Source organism: Silurus meridionalis, chromosome 19 (assembly GCF_014805685.1).
Source record: "Silurus meridionalis isolate SWU-2019-XX chromosome 19, ASM1480568v1, whole genome shotgun sequence".
NCBI classification, from domain to species: domain Eukaryota; kingdom Metazoa; phylum Chordata; class Actinopteri; order Siluriformes; family Siluridae; genus Silurus; species Silurus meridionalis.
Genome location: NC_060902.1, coordinates 11,121,408 through 11,141,264, shown reverse-complemented (window position 1 = coordinate 11,141,264; position 19,857 = coordinate 11,121,408). Strand labels below are relative to the sequence as shown.

General features: G+C 39.1%; 1 protein-coding gene and 1 long non-coding RNA gene across 4 annotated transcripts in view; one reads left to right on the top strand and one right to left on the bottom strand.

The window, feature by feature from the left end:
* Positions 1-796: 796 nt before the first annotated feature.
* cntn2 (contactin 2) overlaps positions 797-19,857 on the top strand; it is a 35,278-nt gene continuing 16,217 nt past the window's right edge. Inside the window, exons 1-4 of one of the 2 annotated variants that reach the window (XM_046875244.1) lie at positions 797-1,152; positions 13,921-14,028; positions 17,413-17,554; positions 17,686-17,861. In XM_046875244.1, coding sequence (XP_046731200.1) covers positions 13,971-14,028; positions 17,413-17,554; positions 17,686-17,861 — 376 coding nt within the window. In that variant the 5' untranslated portion in view covers positions 797-1,152; positions 13,921-13,970. Of the gene's footprint in view, positions 1,153-13,899; positions 14,029-17,412; positions 17,555-17,685; positions 17,862-19,857 lie in introns of both variants that reach the window. The other variant, XM_046875245.1, reaches the window with a different exon arrangement.
* LOC124402308 lies at positions 4,192-6,023 on the bottom strand. Of its 2 annotated transcripts, XR_006928693.1 has the most exons (3): positions 5,715-6,023; positions 5,616-5,625; positions 4,192-5,440 (listed from the first exon to the last, which is right to left on the bottom strand). It is a non-coding gene; the product is annotated as an uncharacterized LOC124402308 (long non-coding RNA). The 2 variants fall into 2 exon arrangements; XR_006928694.1 differs by having other exon boundaries at positions 4,192-5,625; positions 5,736-6,023.

The window sequence follows — 19,857 nt, the reverse complement described above, 5'->3', positions numbered from 1 at the left end:
TACTGGGCTGGTGGATTTAACGGTATGGCTGATCAAAGTCACCTGATATTTGAAAACATATAGTCGTTGATATTTATGAGTTATGCATAAACATGTCAGAAGATATCAGATCTCATTAGAATTATATAAAATAAGAATTCAGCATTCAACATTTTTAGATTAGAATGTAGTTGGTTTGTAATGATCAAAAACTCCAATAAACTGAAAGGACACAAAAGTATCGGAGAGAGTGACTATTAAGCATTCAGTAGAATGAAGGTCTATTGCATAATCCAGATATCATAAGTACAAATGTTGTTCTCTCTTAATGTGTAATATCATATTAAATGGTAATACACACAAAATACAAGTGTGTCATTTATTGGGGCTTGATCTCACTTTCTGTACTATAATAGCTTGCAACGGCTTGCATCCAGGTCCAGTGTGCTGGTGCTGTTGTTCTTCTGATCAAATGTGTGCAAATTTCCATTAGAGAGGTGTGAAACAGGGGGTTGGGGAGAAGCTTGTCTGCTCCACCCCCATTGAAAAACACTGGTACAAGACAATAAGTCCCATAACAAAAGAGGAATATATTTTCATAGGTAGGCCTTTTCTCAATTTGTATTGCTCTGGAGAGGGGGAGAGAGAGAGAGAGAGAGAGAGAGAGAGAGAGAGAGAGAGAGACAGAGACAGAGAGAGAGAGACAGAGACAGAGAGAGAGAGAGAGAGAGAGAGAGAGAGAGAGAGAGAGAGAGAGAGAGAGAGAGAGAGACAGAGCGAGAGAGAGAGAGAGAGACAGAGAGAGAGAGAGAGAGAGAGAGAGAGAGAAAGGGAGGAGCTGCAGCTCTAAGATGAGAAGGTGGATTGGCGCAGGGAAAGGAAAGAAGGAGGGATAACGATTTAGAATATGAAAGGCAGAAACCGAAAGAAGGAGAACGCATTGTCGTCCGAGAGACATTAGCTCGACAAGGTGCCTAACAAAGCCCCAACACAAAATTACAGCAGATCCGTTATACAGTCCCCATTGGTTGTGTGATCGCAGGCCGGTAAATGCGCGCAGCGTCATTCTCCTGTTTGCGCACATTACGCTGGACTGACCGGAGTCACAACAGCATCACCGATCACAGAGGAAAAAACCTGCACCCTCATCCCGATCCCGAGCTGTTGTATAAGGTAAGATCACAATCCTTACAAAGAATGAGCACATCCTTCACATTTCTTCATCTGCTATTTGCGGATTTCTACTGGTTTATTGGACTGTTTTGTGAAATAAAGAGTCCCACATCCGTCTACAGCATCCGATTGCGCAATAGGTTTAAGCAATTCAGCTGTTTAGTCCTTGCCTGATAGAACAAAACAAAACAAAATTGCTCAGATAATTTTCTTTCTCATATTATATATTGATGATTGACAGAATGACTTCTGGTGTTTTTGGTGTGCACGGCATATTGAGGGTCCTGTGATGCTTTGCTTCAGGTGTTCAGAAGAGCTGACATAGCATCTAGGAACACAGGTGCACTTGCTCCTAACTTCCTCTTGCATGTTTGTCTCATGTTTATCTAAACACTTAAGGCATGGTTTGCCGATCAGGCTCGGAAATGAATCCAGTGGGAATGAGTTTAAGTTCTAATTAAAATGCCTGGTTCATTACCTCAGGACTAATGAAGCCTGAAAGATGTTTGAAGAATCAGTAACTGCTATCAAGGAATTATATTGCAGTTTAACATTCTGTTGGTGGCTATATAACAACCTGGGCCTAGTTTGTTTAAAGTATTGTATCTGTTTTTTTCATGTGAACTTTACTCTGTCATATACCAGTGATTTGTGTGCTGGGATGCTTTGTGAAACCTCCATCCTTTCATGAGAAAAATGGTACAGTTGTAACTGAGATGATGAAAAAATGTTCATGAGATGGGAGTTAAATTATATAAAACATGATAAGAAAAGGTAAAAAGGTGAAAACAACGACCAATCCTAATTTTTTATTATATTTATATATTTTTATATTCCTTTTTTATTTTTTATTTTTTCCAAAACGTTGTATGCAAGTAATTGTGAATTTTGACATTGTGAGAGGGGCTGATTTTTGCAAGATGTTAAAGGTCAAAATATACAACACAACTTTCTTAATTGAGAGTGTACTTGAAATGATACCTACAAGCATTCACACACACAATGTTTTGCTGTATATAAAATCACTAATGGGTTCAACTTTCTCCATATGTTCAAAAAGAGGTTAAATTATATCAAATAATCATAATCATCAGTTTCTGCAAATCTGATAATGATCAAAATGTCAAATATCAAAAATAATATCAAAATTTAATTTCTCAAAGTCTTTAGTAAGACTTTCCTTTGCCCACAGTCTGAAGACGAGATAATGAACCAAAGATTCAGCCTTGACTGCTTTGTTCAGCAAAGATTGACTGCAGCTCTTCAGAGAGATTAGTATCTTCTGAGAGATACTGATAATAATCAGATGATTAGAATGCCTTTCTAACTCTATAATAGATAGTCACTGGCTATAGTAACAATGGCCTGTTCAGGATAAAATAATGAACCATTTGTACAGAATCTGGAATATGTGAACATTAAGTTTAAGTTTAGTTCCAATCATAAGAAAGTTTTTAGATTTAGTTTAATTCACCTATAAGATATTGCCCTATTCATTAGATCACTTGCTCAAAACCATTTTCTGTTTCAGTATGATTATTTTATTTAATTCTAATAAGTTTTTCATCTTGCGACACTGCCCTCACTTCCTTTATAGATTAAAGCCTAACAGCTAGAATAGACTGGAAAATGGACCTCAAGTGCTAATTTTTGTAAAGCTATTTCAAGCATCAAAACAATGAATATAATTAAATACGTCTAAAGAACAGGAAACAACATAGCTTGTTACAAATGTAGTTTTTCTGTTAATTAGTGGTAAATGTTGTACAACTGTAGCGTTAATACTTGACAATAAAATCTGAAATTGTGCCATTGCTGTTAAATTAGTATATAAAGTATCTAAAACGCTGATGCTTTTCTAGATTAATCTACAGTATGTTTCAATTTATCTTATTCCTTTAAGCAATTGGGGATTTTTTTTTAATTTTCAGAATCAAGTAAAGCGAATGTTTGTTTGAGTTAGACAGCATGTTAAAACTAGAAGCCACTTTTCTTTGGAGAGTATATGTCAGACTGTTTGGGGAGTCAGTGGACAGTGAGGGCATTGAGTGAAAGCCTGGTAGTGGTGACAGAAAGAAGTCACAGCAGCAGCAGCAATACTAACTGTCAAGTAAATTAAAGTTCAGTGAAGCAGCATTGGAAAGCACATAGTAGAATGCTAATGCTGTGCTGCCTCTGGCCAGCCATCATGACCAGCAGCATATCATCTGCTTAGGTGTTCAACCAGAACTGAAAATAAGGGGGGGTTCTGTCAATTTTTATACCATGTTTCTAGTGTCACTATAAGGCAAGCTGAATACATAAGGGATAGTTTGGGTAAATACATACAGATCTGTAACAGAACGGAAAATTGTCAGTCGTGCTTTTCATAAAAAAAAAAAAAAAAAAAAAAATAATAATAATAATAATAATAATAATAATAATTTGTAAATGAGTACTTTGAAACAAATGCAAGATTCAATCACACTAATATACCTATTTATTAGCCTTAAAAAGATATTAGCTTTACTGGTGTGGAGCACTGTTCGAATGCTTTAAATGAATAAAAATTAAAATCAGTTCTGTTGTCAGCAGCTGGTCAGGCTCACATCTTATAATAGGCTTTATCGATTTCTCCTCTTTGTCCAGCTTAGATGCTCTCATGACTCTGCTTTGCCAAAACCTAACATAAAAAATGTGGAAGAAAAAAAGTGCACCAATATAATGACTAAATTCGTTCATCGAGACTTCATATTGTAAGCACTTCATGGTCTCCTAAGAAACCAAAAATGTTGTACACCAACTGCAATTTACGTTTAATTGGAAGACAATATAGCTCATTCTCACATTTGTACAAGACGGTGTATTACAAAGCAAAAAAGTTATTATTGAGGCTATATTTGGAAAGGAGGATTTGACAAAGGATGTGTCTTTAAGAACATATATTGCATTATGTGCATCCTTTTTTATTTTAATTCCTGCCACTATAGTGTCAAATTGAAGATATGAAACCTAGTATGAATCAGTAAACAGGGATCTCTAACAGTAAGGAAAGTGGTCTACAGGTTACACTTCTTTTTATTAATGATTCATTTGTTTAATCATGGTCAGGAGTAGGGAGAGCAAAATTAGTTGTACTCTCACAAAACTGAGGAGAAAATGGGAAGGAAAAAAGTAAGAAATTTTTTTTTATCTGGGTAACTAACAGGAGTTAATGTAACAATAATATTTAGAGGAGAAGAAGAAAAGGAAGAAGATGGTGATGATGAAGAAATCGTTATTTTGCATAGTGTAAATAAGAAGCTAAGGTCAAAGAACAGGATCAGCCATTTAACACCACCCCAAAGCAGAGAGGACCAACAGTGTTAGCTGGCAGCACTGAGGCCAGGTAAGGACATGTAAAGCTGACGCAATTTATAAAGCATGTATCACTGCTAGTCATTGCTTATTTAGAATTGTTTAAAGGATGTGTTTGGAATCTAAGCTCAATGACACAATAATCTGTACCATGCAAAGACACGCCCACTCATCGGTGGACTGCACACAGGTTCTTTTAACTCAAGGACATAACCTTATTATATCCTCAGTTTGTATAATGGTTGGAGTGAGAATAAGCTACAGTTTAAAAGAACTGCAATAATGTGGAACTGAATTTGATTATGATTGCTGGGAGCATGTCCTATTTAGCTACTGAGAAATGACCCTGTCTCAAAACCCTAAACCTATAACCCTAGACAGTACTGCTGAGTCATTTACAACACTAAATTATTCAGCCACAGATGTTAATATAATGTTCATTCAGAGAGTGTGGACTTATTTAACCCTGATCAAAATCTAAATTGCTGGTTTCACTATTCACACAAATCACTACTAATAATATAAATTATACAATTTAAAAACAAGAATATTTGACCATGAGCAGGTCAGTTCAGGAAAGAACGCAGGGTTTTTAAAGGTCACTAGGCCAAAAATGCCTGCAATGCAAAGAAGCAAGAATGTATAAGTCATTGTATACATCTTCAGCTGAGATCTGAGTCATAGGTAATGATGAGGAGAGGGAGAGTTCGAAGTGGTTGGAGGTTCCTTTATCTTTACGTTGAAGTACTTCAGGACAGATGAGGCTTTGTTTACATGTGGCGGGAAGAATCAAGCAGGAAAACAGAGCATCATTGTCTTCTAGGCCAACACAGATGCTATGATTTTCACTGAGAACATGCACTGTTCTCGCTGAAGTGACTGATCCTGCTTATCGCTGCTTCCCCGGGTGAAGCTGTCCACAGCTCCAGCATGATTGTGCTCTCAACTGAACCTAACACAGCAGATTTGTAAGGGAAACAAAGGAGTAGCCTTCTGTTACTCAGATTGGACAAGGAATGCTTTGATAGTAGAAATTGTTCGATTTCTGATTCCACCCAATATTGCTTTGGAAATCAGATTTATTTTATTGTTTATAAGTTTTTGATTTGTCATTGTAGCAAACTCACTGGTTCCACCCTGTAAGAGAGACAGGCAAAAGTTCACCAAGCATAGCTTTCTTTATTCACTTTTATTTTCACCCCGGCGCTTCCATATTAAGTACTCACGATAGGCACGCGTTTTCTTACTAGTGCTTGCTCGCCTTTTCCTATCGTCCGTCCGAGTGCACTCGCCAGCTGGTCTTTTCCCCGGTGCCCGCACGCGCTTAGTCACCATTCAGTGACCCTTCCGCTCTTCTCTGCTTGGTGGCGCTCTCCCGAAGGTTGGCATCTCTCTCCTCTTTATTGGCATCGCCGGATTGAAACAGAGCGCCCTGATTAGTCTCATCAGCTGCAGGTGTTTCTTACCGCTCGTTTCGTCTGGCTCCGCCCTCCACTCGCTCAGACGATTGGCACAGTCGTCAAACTTAATAAATAAACTTACATTTAAACTTAAATTAATTTGGTGTGGAATATAAACTAATTCATTTATCAAGGGTTTTGGCATATGAATGAATTAAAGATTAGCAAAACTCTCCCAAAACCAGAATAATGGAAGGGGAAAAAAAGTTCATTATGCTTCAAGTTCACTGAAAAAAAGATCACTGAAAAGCAAGTCTGTTCATTTTAGTATGCCAGTTGCAGACTGCAAAAAAGATAGAGTTTGGCAAACTACTTCATACCTCACATCTTCTAAACTTAAGAATTTATATATATAAAAATTCAATACATAACATGGTGACCAGTTCCAGAGGCCAGACACAAACCATCTTGAGCACCATATGCATGACAAGTGGGAGAAACCAATTATGTGCATAATTCAAGTCAGGACAATCCAAGCAAGTGGCAGACAGCTGGTAAAAAGATAAACACTGTCCTCTCTGTCTTAATAAAATCTATGCTTATAGAATTTTAATGGTCATACTGTAAAAAATTCTTAAAATGCCAAACCTTTCTTAGGTCAAAATGTTGTCTTAGATGCTTCTTTTACACTAATCCATAGTGTTAAAAAAAAAAAAAAAGAAAAGAAAAACAACAAAAGTTGAAACGAGTTGATGTCATTACTATAGCACGTCTCATACTGTATATTAGGCAGCAAATAAACAGTCAATTTTGATTGCTAGCAACTGGGTCAAAGCATGCAATGGTACCTACAAAAAGGAGTCAGAGAAAGACCAATTGGTGAACCAATGGCAGGGTCTGATGCATATAGGTAAAAAAGGGTTAGCCTGTCTGGTCAAATTCAACTAAAGTACATATTGCTGAAAATGCTGCCTAGAAAGGTGACAGAACACACAGTGCATCACAGCTGGAGTGTATAAACTACATAGATTTAGACTGGTTTGATTTGCCCAGGTAGACCCCTGTCCACCACTGAAAGCACCTACACTGGACACATGAACCATGGGCTTATGCAAGGAAGAGATTGCAACTATATTGGAAGAAAGCAAGCTGGCAGAATCAGCGTTGTACTGGGAAACTTAAGGCACTGACATTCATGCTGATTTTACTTTGACATGTATCACCTACCTAAACATTGATGCAGACCTAAAGGCAGTGTCTACTATTTGCATGATCATGCAGACTGCCACACTGGAAAAATTGTTCAGAATTTAATGATGTATCGTGTTATAAGGAGGTGGACATAGACAACATCTCATTAATTTCTTATGAGAGCCAAAGTGTGTTGGAAAATCTTCTGCCAGGTTTTGCCAGCTGTTTGAATTTTTCATGTAAAACAGTCTGAGGTCATTAAATTTTTATTATTTAAAAGTTTTTTTTTTTTAACATATCCTTATTTTACAGAATTTCTTAATTTATCCTGAAGGCACTGTAAAAAAAAATAATGGACAACAGACAAATATTAAAAAAAATATTTCAGCACTGATTAGGCTCAAATTGCCCTTTTATACTACTCCAATTACTTTATTACTAAATTACAGCCTGGAGTGCTATCACTGTGGTTCTGCAATGCTTGCTTGATTACAAGAAGCAAGTGAACTCTGTAAGATTTGGATTTTAAAATATCAGCTACAATTGCTGAACTGCCAGAACCCTTTGAAAAGCAATACTAAAGGAAAAGGCTCTGCAGTTACTGTGAAATTCAATACATTTGAACTTCAGTTGTTGAATAGTTTCTGTATTTCATGAAGTCAGCTCAAAATGTTTGCATTGTCATCTGCATAACCTTTAATCTGCTGCTTTGCTCCTTTCTAGTGACTCAGGCTTCTTTACAACTTAAACAGCTCTCTCATCCTTAATTTAGCCTGTTGTTGTGTAAAGTACTTCAGTTAAGTTAAGTCCACCGTCTGGACTGATTCATTTAATTCTATAAGATGTCTATAAGTTTGCCTGTGTATCAAATTAGTCTGCCTCCATGTGTTGATCTAATGGTCCCCCTATTCCACATGGAGATAGTAAAAGAAAAAGCTAACATGAAAAATGAATGCAAATGTCATACTTGTTATGCATTTACCCATGACCTCGTTAGTAATAGGGGCAATCTTTAAAAACAGGTTAAACAGTCCATTGGGATGAGACATGGCTGGTTGCTAGAATATGGGGCAAAATGCTGGCATCCAACTCTGAGGTCAAGACAGGCACAAGCTTCTTTGAAAGTTACTATATACATATATTTTTGTTTATTAGACAGTGTCAGTTATAAGTCATGTTATGCCAGGATATCAAAATAATTACAGTCTTGGTCTACACTGTTCATCACAGTCCAGTCTTTTAATGTCAGGGATGTACTGTGCTCCTGTTTCAACCTAATGGCATAGTGTTTGCCTAAGTAAATAAACTGAAATGAAGATAATTGCATATGGTTTATGGTATACTTTGCTTAATGTATGAAAATAGCACATGGAAAACATTTCAAACCTTCATTTTAATAGAGATAACTCATAACTGTGCACAACCATACAGAACCCCTTCACAGCACATGTTGGATTATGGTGTGAACACTCATAAACCATTATCTACAATGTCATAACAAAAACAGATGAGTGTGTAGGTTTATAAAGCCTGGACTCTGTAATAGTTCTTGAAGGAGCTGCTGTGAAAAAAAGCATATGACTAAAGGAATATACAAAAATATGCAGGCTACATGATGCAATATGTGATAATTAAATATCCTTATGTTTGGCAGTATGATTCAAAATTTATTTTTGCCTCAGATTGATTTTCCCAAAGTCAAAATATTGTATATATAATTCCGTTCACATCAGCTCCAGTATGTCAGGCGAGGAAAACGGAGGCGGAAGCCAGCGTGGTTTAAGCGAATTTTAATCAGAAAAAATTGATAGGAAGTCAAGGGAAAACCGGCAATTACAGGTGTATCCGTGGTACGGGCAGGGGTGAAACCGGGAGGGCGACCCGACTGGGATAAGGCAACCCCACTCCGGTAGAGGAAGCATCTACCTCCACCACTAAGGGACGTTGTGGATCAGGATGGTGGAGTAGGGGTGCGACACAGAATCTCTTCCGGAGCTCATGAAAGGCCTCCTCCGCCCCAGAAGAGCGAGGTTAGCGGCGCTGTGATTTGGCTGAACCCCTGGATGAACCAATGGTAGAAGTTGGCGAAGCCCAAGAAGCATTGGAGCTCCTTTATCGTTGTGGGGAGTGGTCAGTCTCGAACCGTCGTCACCTTTCTCTCGTCTATCCCAATCCTTTCAGCGTTGATGACGTAACCTCTTACATTTCACTTATATAGGTTCAGGTATAGCTAGTGCTTGCGTAGCTATTGGAGCACCATGCTCACGTGTTCGTGGTGCTCGTGAAGTGTCCAGGAGCAGATAAGTATGTCATCGATATACACGATGACATACCTGTGGAGGAACGGACGGAGCACCTCATTTATGAACCCCTGAAAGACCACAGGCGAGATGAACAGGCCGTATGACCCGGTATTCATAGTGCCCAGATGGTGTGATGAAGGCGGTCTTTCACCTGTTTCCCTCCCGGATACGCACAAGGTTATAGATCCAGCTTGGTGAAGACCCTGGCGTCACGGAGGTCTTCCAGGGCGGCCGGGACCAGTGGCAGCAGGTACGGGAGCGGTGCAATCTGAGAGTTCAGGGTTCTGTAGTCAATGCAGGGTCGTAAGCCGCCGTCCTTCTTCTCCACGAAGAAGAAGCTGGAGGCGGCAGGTGAGGATGACGGAGTAATGAATCCATGGCGGAGGGCTTGCAAAACATACTCCTCCATGGCCTTCCGTTCTGGAGCGGACAGAGCATATACCCGGCCTTTTGGCAGTTTGGCCCCAGGCAGGAGTTTAATTGCGCAGTCCCAAGGCCGATGAGGGGGGAGACGAGTGGCGGCCTGGCTGTTAAATTCCTCCGCAAAGCTGTTATATTCCACAAGGATTTTCACCCGGGTTGGATCCGGAGCTTCTTCCACACGGGTGGCGGCCACGGTCATGGTGTTGCGGAGACGGATGGGGAGGCGAGCGAGACATTGTTCTTTGCACCGTGGACTCCATTCTAAGATGTCACATGGTTCCCAGGAGCACCGGGGTGCATGCTTTGCGAGCCAACTACAGCCTCTGTTTCTGCACCTTGCCGGCCACTAGCAGCTGGAATGAGGCTGCACTCTTGAGTGTATATCATCTAGGACTAAACCTGGAAGTCAGGTATGCCATGACGATTTACTACGACACCCTCGGTCTGGAAGCATTCATCGATCGATCGGGGTGTCACAACGCCTTGCTGCCTGCCATCCTTCCGAAATCGCGACCACCTCCGCCTCGGCGCCTTCACCGCCTCCCGAACCCGAATCTTTGCAGGTAGGGCTGCAAAGATTATCTCAGAAGGAGATAATCCGCTAGTGGCCACCAAGGTGCAGAAACAGAGGCTGTAGTTGGTGATGCTATCCGTTCCCTGGCGTAGTCCGAGCAGGTGATCCGCCGTCGAGAGCACTCCGGTAGCAACACTGAAAACCTCCGTAAAGTGATTTGTGAATAGCATGAAAGAGTTGATAGCGGGACTTTTCACGCTCCAGAGAGCTTGCGCCCAGGCTAGCGCTCTTCCAGAGAGTAGTGAGACGAGGAACGCCACCTTAGCGCGATCAAACGGGAATAAATGGGGCTGCAGCTCGATGTTGAGCTTTAACTGGAGCAGGAAGCTGTGACATACGGTCGCATCACGAAAAAACGATGCCGGAAAGGCGGCCGCTGGGCTAGTGGTGGATGGAGAGAAGGTGGCCCGGAGAGCGGCGGTGAGCTTTTGTGGCTTCATCGGAGGTATTGCGATTTCTTCCTATTCGCGTTGTTTGAAGGTCCGTTATTCTGTCAGGCGAGGAAAAACGGAGACGGAAGCTATAGTGGTTTGAGCGAGTTTTAATCAGAAGAATCGATAGGAAGTGAGTGAAGGGAAAACCTCTGTTACAGATATCTGAAATCCATGAGTAAGAATTACTGTCAGGGCACACGAAGGCCCGCACCGAACGCTTCTCCATCATATTAACCGCCAACACCTGAGCCTCATCTACCTGGTCTACTTAAGGACCTCGGCTCAGCTCTCTGGTTGTCGGTTATAGCACGCTGTGCTCAGAGAGCTATATGTACTCTGTGTCTACGTGTGGACCTCGCCTCTTCCAGGTGCTTCTGGAGTTTTCCCTTCACGCTGTGATTACGATATCGGACTTTGGGGACCTCGCCCCTCCAGGGCGTACCACGGACACACCTGTAATTGCCGGTTGCATATTTATACAGGTACTGCCTAGTTGCTTGATCTAAGGTGTTTTAGATGTATATGCTTTATATTACCATGACTGGTCTTTTCTTGACTTCAGTCTTGTCTGAACTGGCTGTGGTGCAGAGAATGATGCAAAAAGTCCAATGAAAAGTTGAAAATAACTCCATACTATTGCAATATAATTGTAAGGTCAGTAATGGAAGTCTTGTGTTTCTCATTACATACAAAACAACTGAAATCACCTACCAATGTCAGAAATGTCTGTAACATACCTCAACATAAAATCCATAATCCATATATAGGTAATACACCACATCAGTCTATTCAAGGATGTCATGCTGCTAAGTAAAGGGTGGCTTAAAAGCATTGCAGTGTGTGTGACTAGATCCTATCATAACAAGATCTTGAGGCTTGACACACAGGATAATACCCTTACCATTTTTCACATCAGCCTTAGCAAATGACTACTAGGAGTCTTTGTGACACCATTTGTGTGAAACTAGTGAAACCGAGCAGATAGTGCAGAGAATTATATGAGTTATGTGTTTACACTGTCTCATCTGACCTCCCAGGGTCCACCGCGCAGACGTCTGTGCTGAAAATGAGTTCTTTTTTAGAACAGGACAGACACAACAGTTTCAAGTTTTGGAGAGGGCTATGCAGGAGGGACAGCACTTAATTAATTTTGGTGATTCTGTTCCTTAAAAACTTTTGGTAGTGATTTACATTTTGATTTGATTTAATATAATAAAGACTACAGATACTTACAGTACCAATATTTGTGATATTATACTTTTTCCATGACACGTTTATACAGCAATTTAAAGGTTTAGAATGAACTTCAATTTGAGTCCCATAGCCACACACTTAATTTTACAATTCAATTCACAACAGGTCACACGGGTTGTAAGAAACAAAAACTTGAAAGAAATGACTATCGTTATCTTTACTCAAACACTTCATTGTGTACTGTTTCATCAATTGCACACAAAACCCATTTCTTTAATAATAATGCAAAAAAAAGAAGAAAAGAAAACTTGTATAAAAGTCCTGACTGTTTCTGTCAGTGTATTAACTTATTGGTAGCTGTAGATACATAGAGTGTGTGTGTCAAATGCTGTTAATGTTAATAGCAAATATAAGTTGTGAGCGATTATTATAATAGTGACACGGCACATTCATGAATCATGTTCACATTTATTTTGACAGTTGTGTTTGTAAGAGTTATCAAATTTAAGATTTAATGTTTCGGGTAAAAATTCCTTTGGGTTATTTATTTTCTTTACTTGAATTCCGTAATTCAATTCATCTCAATCTTACGGTACTTTAACTGCTGTGAATACATGAGAATTTCTAGCTACTCATTAGAACAGTGACAGGGAGACAAGAACTGCAGTGCGGGAAAAAAATAAATAAAATAAAATAAAGTGTAAAAGACAAATAAAAAGAGGCAGTTTGCCTTTGCTGGTTACTCTACAAATGGTAAACAAAGTTCTTGTTTTCACCAAAAGATTGACAAAAAGCTTTGTTATTCAATTTGTTTCTGTGTTTTATTTGTTTCATTAAAAAACAAAAACAAATAGTAGACAGCCCAAAACTTACAAGACATGAACATACACGTGGGGTCTGTTTCCTAGAGATTTTGACAGTAGAACCAACTTCTTTATCCTAATTTTTATCCTTAACTTTCTAGAATCTCCCATTAATATCAAACTATCCCCGGAGCTTTACAGACTCTGAACAAATAGGAGAGAGCAGCATAGCACTGTATCACTGGTTATCTGCCTGGCCAATTACACATTATTTCAGAGATGCTTCTATGGGCCCCTGCTGTCAGACAGATATTAAGAGGCACCAGATGTGTGAAAAAGAACCCACAGAGTAGATTAGGTTATGAGTTTAACATGAAAATCTCAGAGCAACTAGGAATTGTTTTTGTTCACTATTAAGCAGCAATAGGATTGTAAATATTTTAGAAAAACAAAATGCTTATTATGGGGAGTATTTGTGGAAAAAGACAAATAAAAAGTGGTGTGTGTATATATATATATATATATATATATATATATATATATATATATATATATATATATATATATATATATATATATATATATATATATATATATATATATAGCCATGGTTCGGTCCAATTTCATTCCAAGGGAAGAAATGCAAAACATAAAATTGCTTGTAATAATAATAATAATAATAATAATAATAATAATTATTATTATTATTATTATTATTATTATTATTATTATTATTTTGGAAAAAATAAAAATAAAATAAAGTGTAAAAGACACCCTTAAACATATATACACCCTTAAATATATATATATCTTTGCATAACTAAGGCTATTTAACTCATTTGTTTTATTCCGTTACACCATGTCAGGGTCAGAATAATTTGAACACATTTAGCTTACTTATGCAGATTTTCATTGATGTTTAACACCCATTATATATGTTATACATTATACCAAGCCTCATATTGTAAAATAAAAAGTAAAAGTTCAATGAACAATTAAGAGCTGTTTGCTCACAGGGTATTACACACAATAATTTTACTATCTATTCTAACAAAGACATTTTGCCCTTTTTGTATGTTCTGTGAACAGTTTTATACTTTTCCCTACCAGAACGAGACGGAATTAGCAGTCACTCAACTGGGTGTGTTCGCTTAGGAAGGATGAAGATCCTATTGTTTTTTCTAGCACTCTGCTCATTGACTTTGAGCTACACTGTGGGTAAGTACACCTCCCATTGTTCCACAGCACAAATCCCATCCGACCCCCTCTGTCTGTCCAAAACCATCACCTCCATCTTTCTTGCAGTATTGAGTACATTTTAGGTTGAATGCTACTACAGAGCTTTCAAGCCCAAAATGTAAAATGTCAAGTTGATGACAGGGAATGTGATTTGATTGCATATGTAATTTTTGGAGTGGACTTGTACCGAGTAAGGCCAGACTTTAGATTAATTATTGATTGTGTTATTTTAGGTCAGTGAGCAGAAATGATTAGATTTTCCTGAGGGCTGTTTTTTTTCAGCTTAGGGTTGAAATAAATTAAGCATTAAATGTTAATGACAATGGAGTACTGGTTTGATCACAAATATACTTGTCATTCTAACAGTAGGGAACACTGAATGAACAATCACACAAGCGGTGCCTCATTTACGTAGTGCTAGTGTAAATATATCCCAATAATGAGTCACTGTCTCTTTCAAATTTAATCTTTTCACTATATTGCCCATCAGTGGAGTCTAATCACCAAGTTAATGTTACTTGCTACAGCAGCCTGACAGAATTGTGTTTGGATGTGAGGGCAGGGATTTTGTGGAATTCCATTAGCTGTTGCTATAAACACAGCACTGAGCTCTAGTGTTATTCCCCAGTGGAGACCTTGCACAAGGAAACAAACAGAATATGACAATTTTCTTCTCTCTTCTACCTATGTCTCCCTATTCTCTCATCCACCCCAGTTACAGATCCTCCTCATTTCTCACTGTCCCAGATACCAGCTGTCTACTACAGGTCTACTACTGGTCAAAAAGTTGGTGTCACATTTGAATTCCCTTTGTTTGGAAAGAAAATTACATTTGAAAAATGTAAATAACATGAACCTGAGGAAATCTTTTTAATGGAATATCTCTTAGGCAGGTTATATTCAGCAACCTTCATGTCAGTGTTCAACTTTGCCATTAGATAATTAGATCTGTATTAGATAATGAAGGGTTTTCATTTAAAAAAATGAATTGGTAGAAAACCCTGAAAACAGCAGAAACAGCTAAAACAACTAAAAAAATCAGGAAAGAAGGCTTTCTTTGGGCTAGTTGAGTGTCTGAAGCATCAGAATTTGTGGGTTTGATTTTAACCGCAAAATGGCCAGAAATACATCAGTCTATTCTTGTTCTTAAAAAGAAAACCTTTTGCAGATTGTATACAATATTTTGTGTTACTATGTTTAAAAAACTGTACAATATAAAGAGAAGTACAGTTCCCGAGTCCCCAAGTTACGATGGTTCAACTTCAATCTTACGGCGGCCATAGTGCTCTGGAAAATTGTAAAAATATAAAAATTCAGTGCCAGCTCCTGTAAGGGAGAAGGAAGCACTGCAGGGATGCCTGCAGTGTGGCTTAGAGATGCAGCGTCTTGTTCCCTTAAGGAACTAGGGTTACATATCCTTTCAGGAACTCGAGCTGCATCAAAACGCTTTGGGAACGAGCGTCCAATCATGCCAGACTGACTGACTGACCCTGGCTAGTGTGTATAAGCACAGCTAGGTTGAAGGACAGGGGCCAGGTGTGGCACTGCGGTCCAGGTTGTAGAACCTGACGAAGGTCAGTGGGGTGGACCAGCCTGCAGCGTTGCAAATGTCTTGGAGGGGTATTCCAGAGGACTAAGACTTTGAGGCAGCCACACTCCGGGTGGAGTGAGCTCTGACCCCGAATGGAGTGGGGAGACCAGAGAACTCATGATGATGCGAAGGCATCAATGATCCATCTGCTAAGGGTCTGCTTATTGGCAGGGAGGCCTCTCCTCAGAGATCCATGGACCTGTCCTATGGACTTAGGTGTCCAGTGCATACTGGATACAGGCAGTTCCATTTCTCCTGGTCTGTGGCCAGAGAAGGTAGAGGATAGAATGTCTGTAATCTTACAGGTCATGGGAAGACCGAGGGCACCTTGGGGCACAAAAAGGCACTGGCCATACCTGGATTAAACTCCAGGAAGGAGGGGGCCACAAAAAGGGTCTGTAGATCTCCTACTCTCTTAAGAGAGCAAATAGCCAACAAGAACACAGTCTTGATAGAGAGATGCCTCTGCAAGAGGCTCGAAGGGGGGCTCAGAGGAAGCCCCCAAACGACAGCCAGGCCCCATCCAGGCACTCTAGGTCGCACCGAGGGCCTCAGCCTCCGGGTACCGTCAAGTAAACGCATCACAAGAGGTCTCCTAGGGGGGGAGACCCATGGGTCCTGAGCCACCACTGAAGGGGACTCATGTACAGAAGGCCAAGTAGAATAACACTGGGCTCAACTGCCATGAGTCCTAGCAGTTTCTGGAACTGCTTGACAGTGAGAGGCTGTCCTTCTCTGACCTTCCTGACGGCCATAAGGATGGTCACAATGCGGGCAGGGGAAAGCTGTGTGCACAAAGTAGTCAAATCCCATATTCTCGTTCTGATTGAGGGACCTCAATGGCCGCCTTCCTCAGGAGAGTGTTTACTTTTTGTCCCATGACCAAAGCCTGCTTGGTTCCCATTAGAGTGGGAAGAACCCCATCAAAACAGGGCGGACAAGACTCAAAATTAATCAAGAAGCCTCGCTCTGCAGTGAGCAGGACCCACAGAGACACGTCTGGCAGAGCTTTCCAGGATGCTCGCTGGAGCTGGCCGTGCCCTGAAGCACATTTAAAGTTAAAAGTGGCAAAGTTAACGGACCAGGACCTATGTCAGGACAACCCCCAAAAATGCTTACTGGTTTATTATCATTATTAGTCTTATTATAATTATTTATTTTATTATTATTTTAGTGAGTGAGTGCTGGAGCAAGCAGATGAGGTTGAGAAAGGGACAAGTCTGTCTCGAAACCCTCTACGAGGTCCATTTGCGAGCCCAAGGAACTGCTGCGTCGCTCCGCGAGCGGAGAGATCAATAAGCAACACATACAGTATCTTGTAAACACATATCATTAAGTTATATATTGTTTTCTGTGTAACTTTGCCCCTTTTTGATATTTTAACCTCATGTGTTATATAAGGGTTATATAATAGCTTTCAGTTGTTGCTGTTTTGTGCCATTTTTAACCTTTGTTCTGTTTCTTATCATTTATTTATCCATTTATTCATCATGACTTTATCCTTGTCCAAACTGCATCTGTACCATGAACACTGGAGATTCATCTTAGATAGGGTGCCAGTCTACCTCAGAGTTCAATGCACACAAAATATTATACCTAGTAGCTTTTTTTTATATATCAGACATATTTTTAGGAGGTGAAAAGAAGCCTAGACAAAATCCGCACAAGATTGAAGATCAGTTTTTTTTTTTGCAGCAGCAGCAGCACAGTAACTCTATAAGCAGACATTAAAGTTGAAAATGATTTTTTTTTTGTGTTTGTGCCCATATCAGGTGGGGACGTGTGTGTTTCGGGTCATGACAGTGGGCCAATGTTTGAAGAGCAGCCATCCAGTTTGATTTACCCAGAGGGGCTGCCTGATGGTAAAGTGACTCTGAATTGCCAGGCGAGAGCCAGTCCTGCAGCCTCCTACAGGTAACAGCTTTCATTTATTACCCTAGCTTTATCTAAAATACCAAATAGCAGATATAGCTATACTGATCTACAGTTGAAACAATATGATTGTTTAAACCTTGTTCATGTTTTTGTTTTATGATTCTGCTCAGGTGGCGTGTTAATGGAACAGATGTGGTTATAAGAGAGGACTCTCACTACACTCTGGTGGCAGGGAACCTGGTGATCAATAATCCTCAACATGGCCATGATGCTGGCTCATACCAATGCCTTGCCATGAATCGCTGTGGCACCATTGTTAGCCGAGCAGCTAATCTCAAATTTGGCTGTGAGTTTGAATTAAAATTTTACTTTTGTCTGTCTCACTAAGGGAACCCTGATGTTTGTACGTAGAAACCTACAGCAGACCGTTTTCCGATCTGAGAGACCTTAAATCGCCCTCTTTTGAAAGCTAAAAATACTTAATTAAACAATGAACCAACTAAAAATGCTTTTTTCTATGAGTTTATTAGGCCCATAAGTAAGCTGTTATTAAATCTTAATTCTCCACTTCTTTTTTTTTTTTTTGTTACTATGGAAAGTAATTTAATATTTAGCTTTTCTTGTTTAGACAATCCCAATGCAATTTGATAAAAAAAAACAAAAAACAGCTATTTTATTAATTTAAACGTCACACAAATCTCATAGAACCATCAGTGTGTCCAGAAGTCAATATATTTATAGTTAAATATATATATATATATATATATATATATATATATATATATATATATATATATATATATATATATATTTAATTGCTCTCCTACTTGGCAACCAGTGTTGGGCAACGTTAATTTTAAAAGTAATGCATTACAATCTTGAGTTGCTCCCCAAAAAAGTAACTAATTACGTTACTTAGTTACTTTTTATGGAAAGTAATGCGTTATATTACTTTTGCGTTACTTTTGCATTACTTGTATCGCTTTCACGCCTTACAGGTGTAATTTAGATAATTGCCATTAAGAAATAAGTTATTTAAGGGCAAAAGACATGTCTTAAACATTTAAAATGCTTAATAACTTCTTAGAGAACAATAAGATGATCGACTAAATTTTTACCACAAGGCTGAACACTTTCCAGTCACACTCTTCTGTACACTGCTTTTCAATCTGCCTTCGCTGTCAGGAATGTAACTATCGTTAGTGTATATAAGGTTAAGGGTGTGGGCTGCTGTGATGTGGACGGAGAACATACCTTTCGCTGTCATCTCGTAAAACATCGTGCAATTCCGTAAATATGACCTCGTCCTCGTCTACATCATTCTCTGCTTCATCATCAGCTTGAAACATTCTGAACGCTTTTACAAAGTTTGCGCTATTATCAGTGACCGTGGCAGTTTATCTTCCCACAAAGAGCGAATGAGCTGTGAATTTGCTCTTTCTCCGCTGCGATGGCATCGTACATGTGACTTTTATTCTGAGCAGTCAATAGATCTGCAGAGGTGGAAAGTCGGCAAAAGTTTTCTATATTTCTGTCTCCAATTCCATATATGCAACATTGCATAATGTTGCATATATTCAACATTATACACACACACACACACACACACACACACACACACACACACATCTGTAGTGCTGTGCTTTGCATGCAGATGTTTTTTTTTTTTAAAGTGGTATTTTTGCAGTTGACAAGAGCTTTTCACCAACACATAATCTACACTTAACCAATATTCCCTTCACCTTTGCCTCGACTATTTCAAAATAATGAGAATACTTCTATCACAGCAGAGGTGGCAAAAGTACACACATCCATTACTTAAGTAGAAGTACAGATACTCATGTTTTAAAATACTAGGGTAAAAGTTGAAGTACTGATTATACCTTTTTACTTAAGTGAAAGTAAAGAAGTCTTGGCTCTGACATGTACTTAAGTAAAAAGTAGTTATTACTTCTACCTGTTTTAGCTGTTAACTGGACCTCACATCATATTAATTAGATAGATAGATAGATAGATAGATAGATAGATAGATAGATAGATAGATAGATAGATAGATAGATAGATAGATAGATAGATAGATAGATAGATAGATAGATAGATAGATAGATAAAACATTGTCATTGCATAGTACAGGTACACAGCAACGAAATGCAGTTTGGCATCTACCAGAAGTGCACAAAGTAGCAATCATGCAAATAGTGCAGATAAATGTGTATCATATTTACAGCATGTGATATATATGGAAGCATATATACAGTAATCAAATATAAAGGCTATAACAGTGCAGAGACGTGTGGACAACATTTAGAGCCTTTGCTATGTTTCCACACGGACAGTTAATG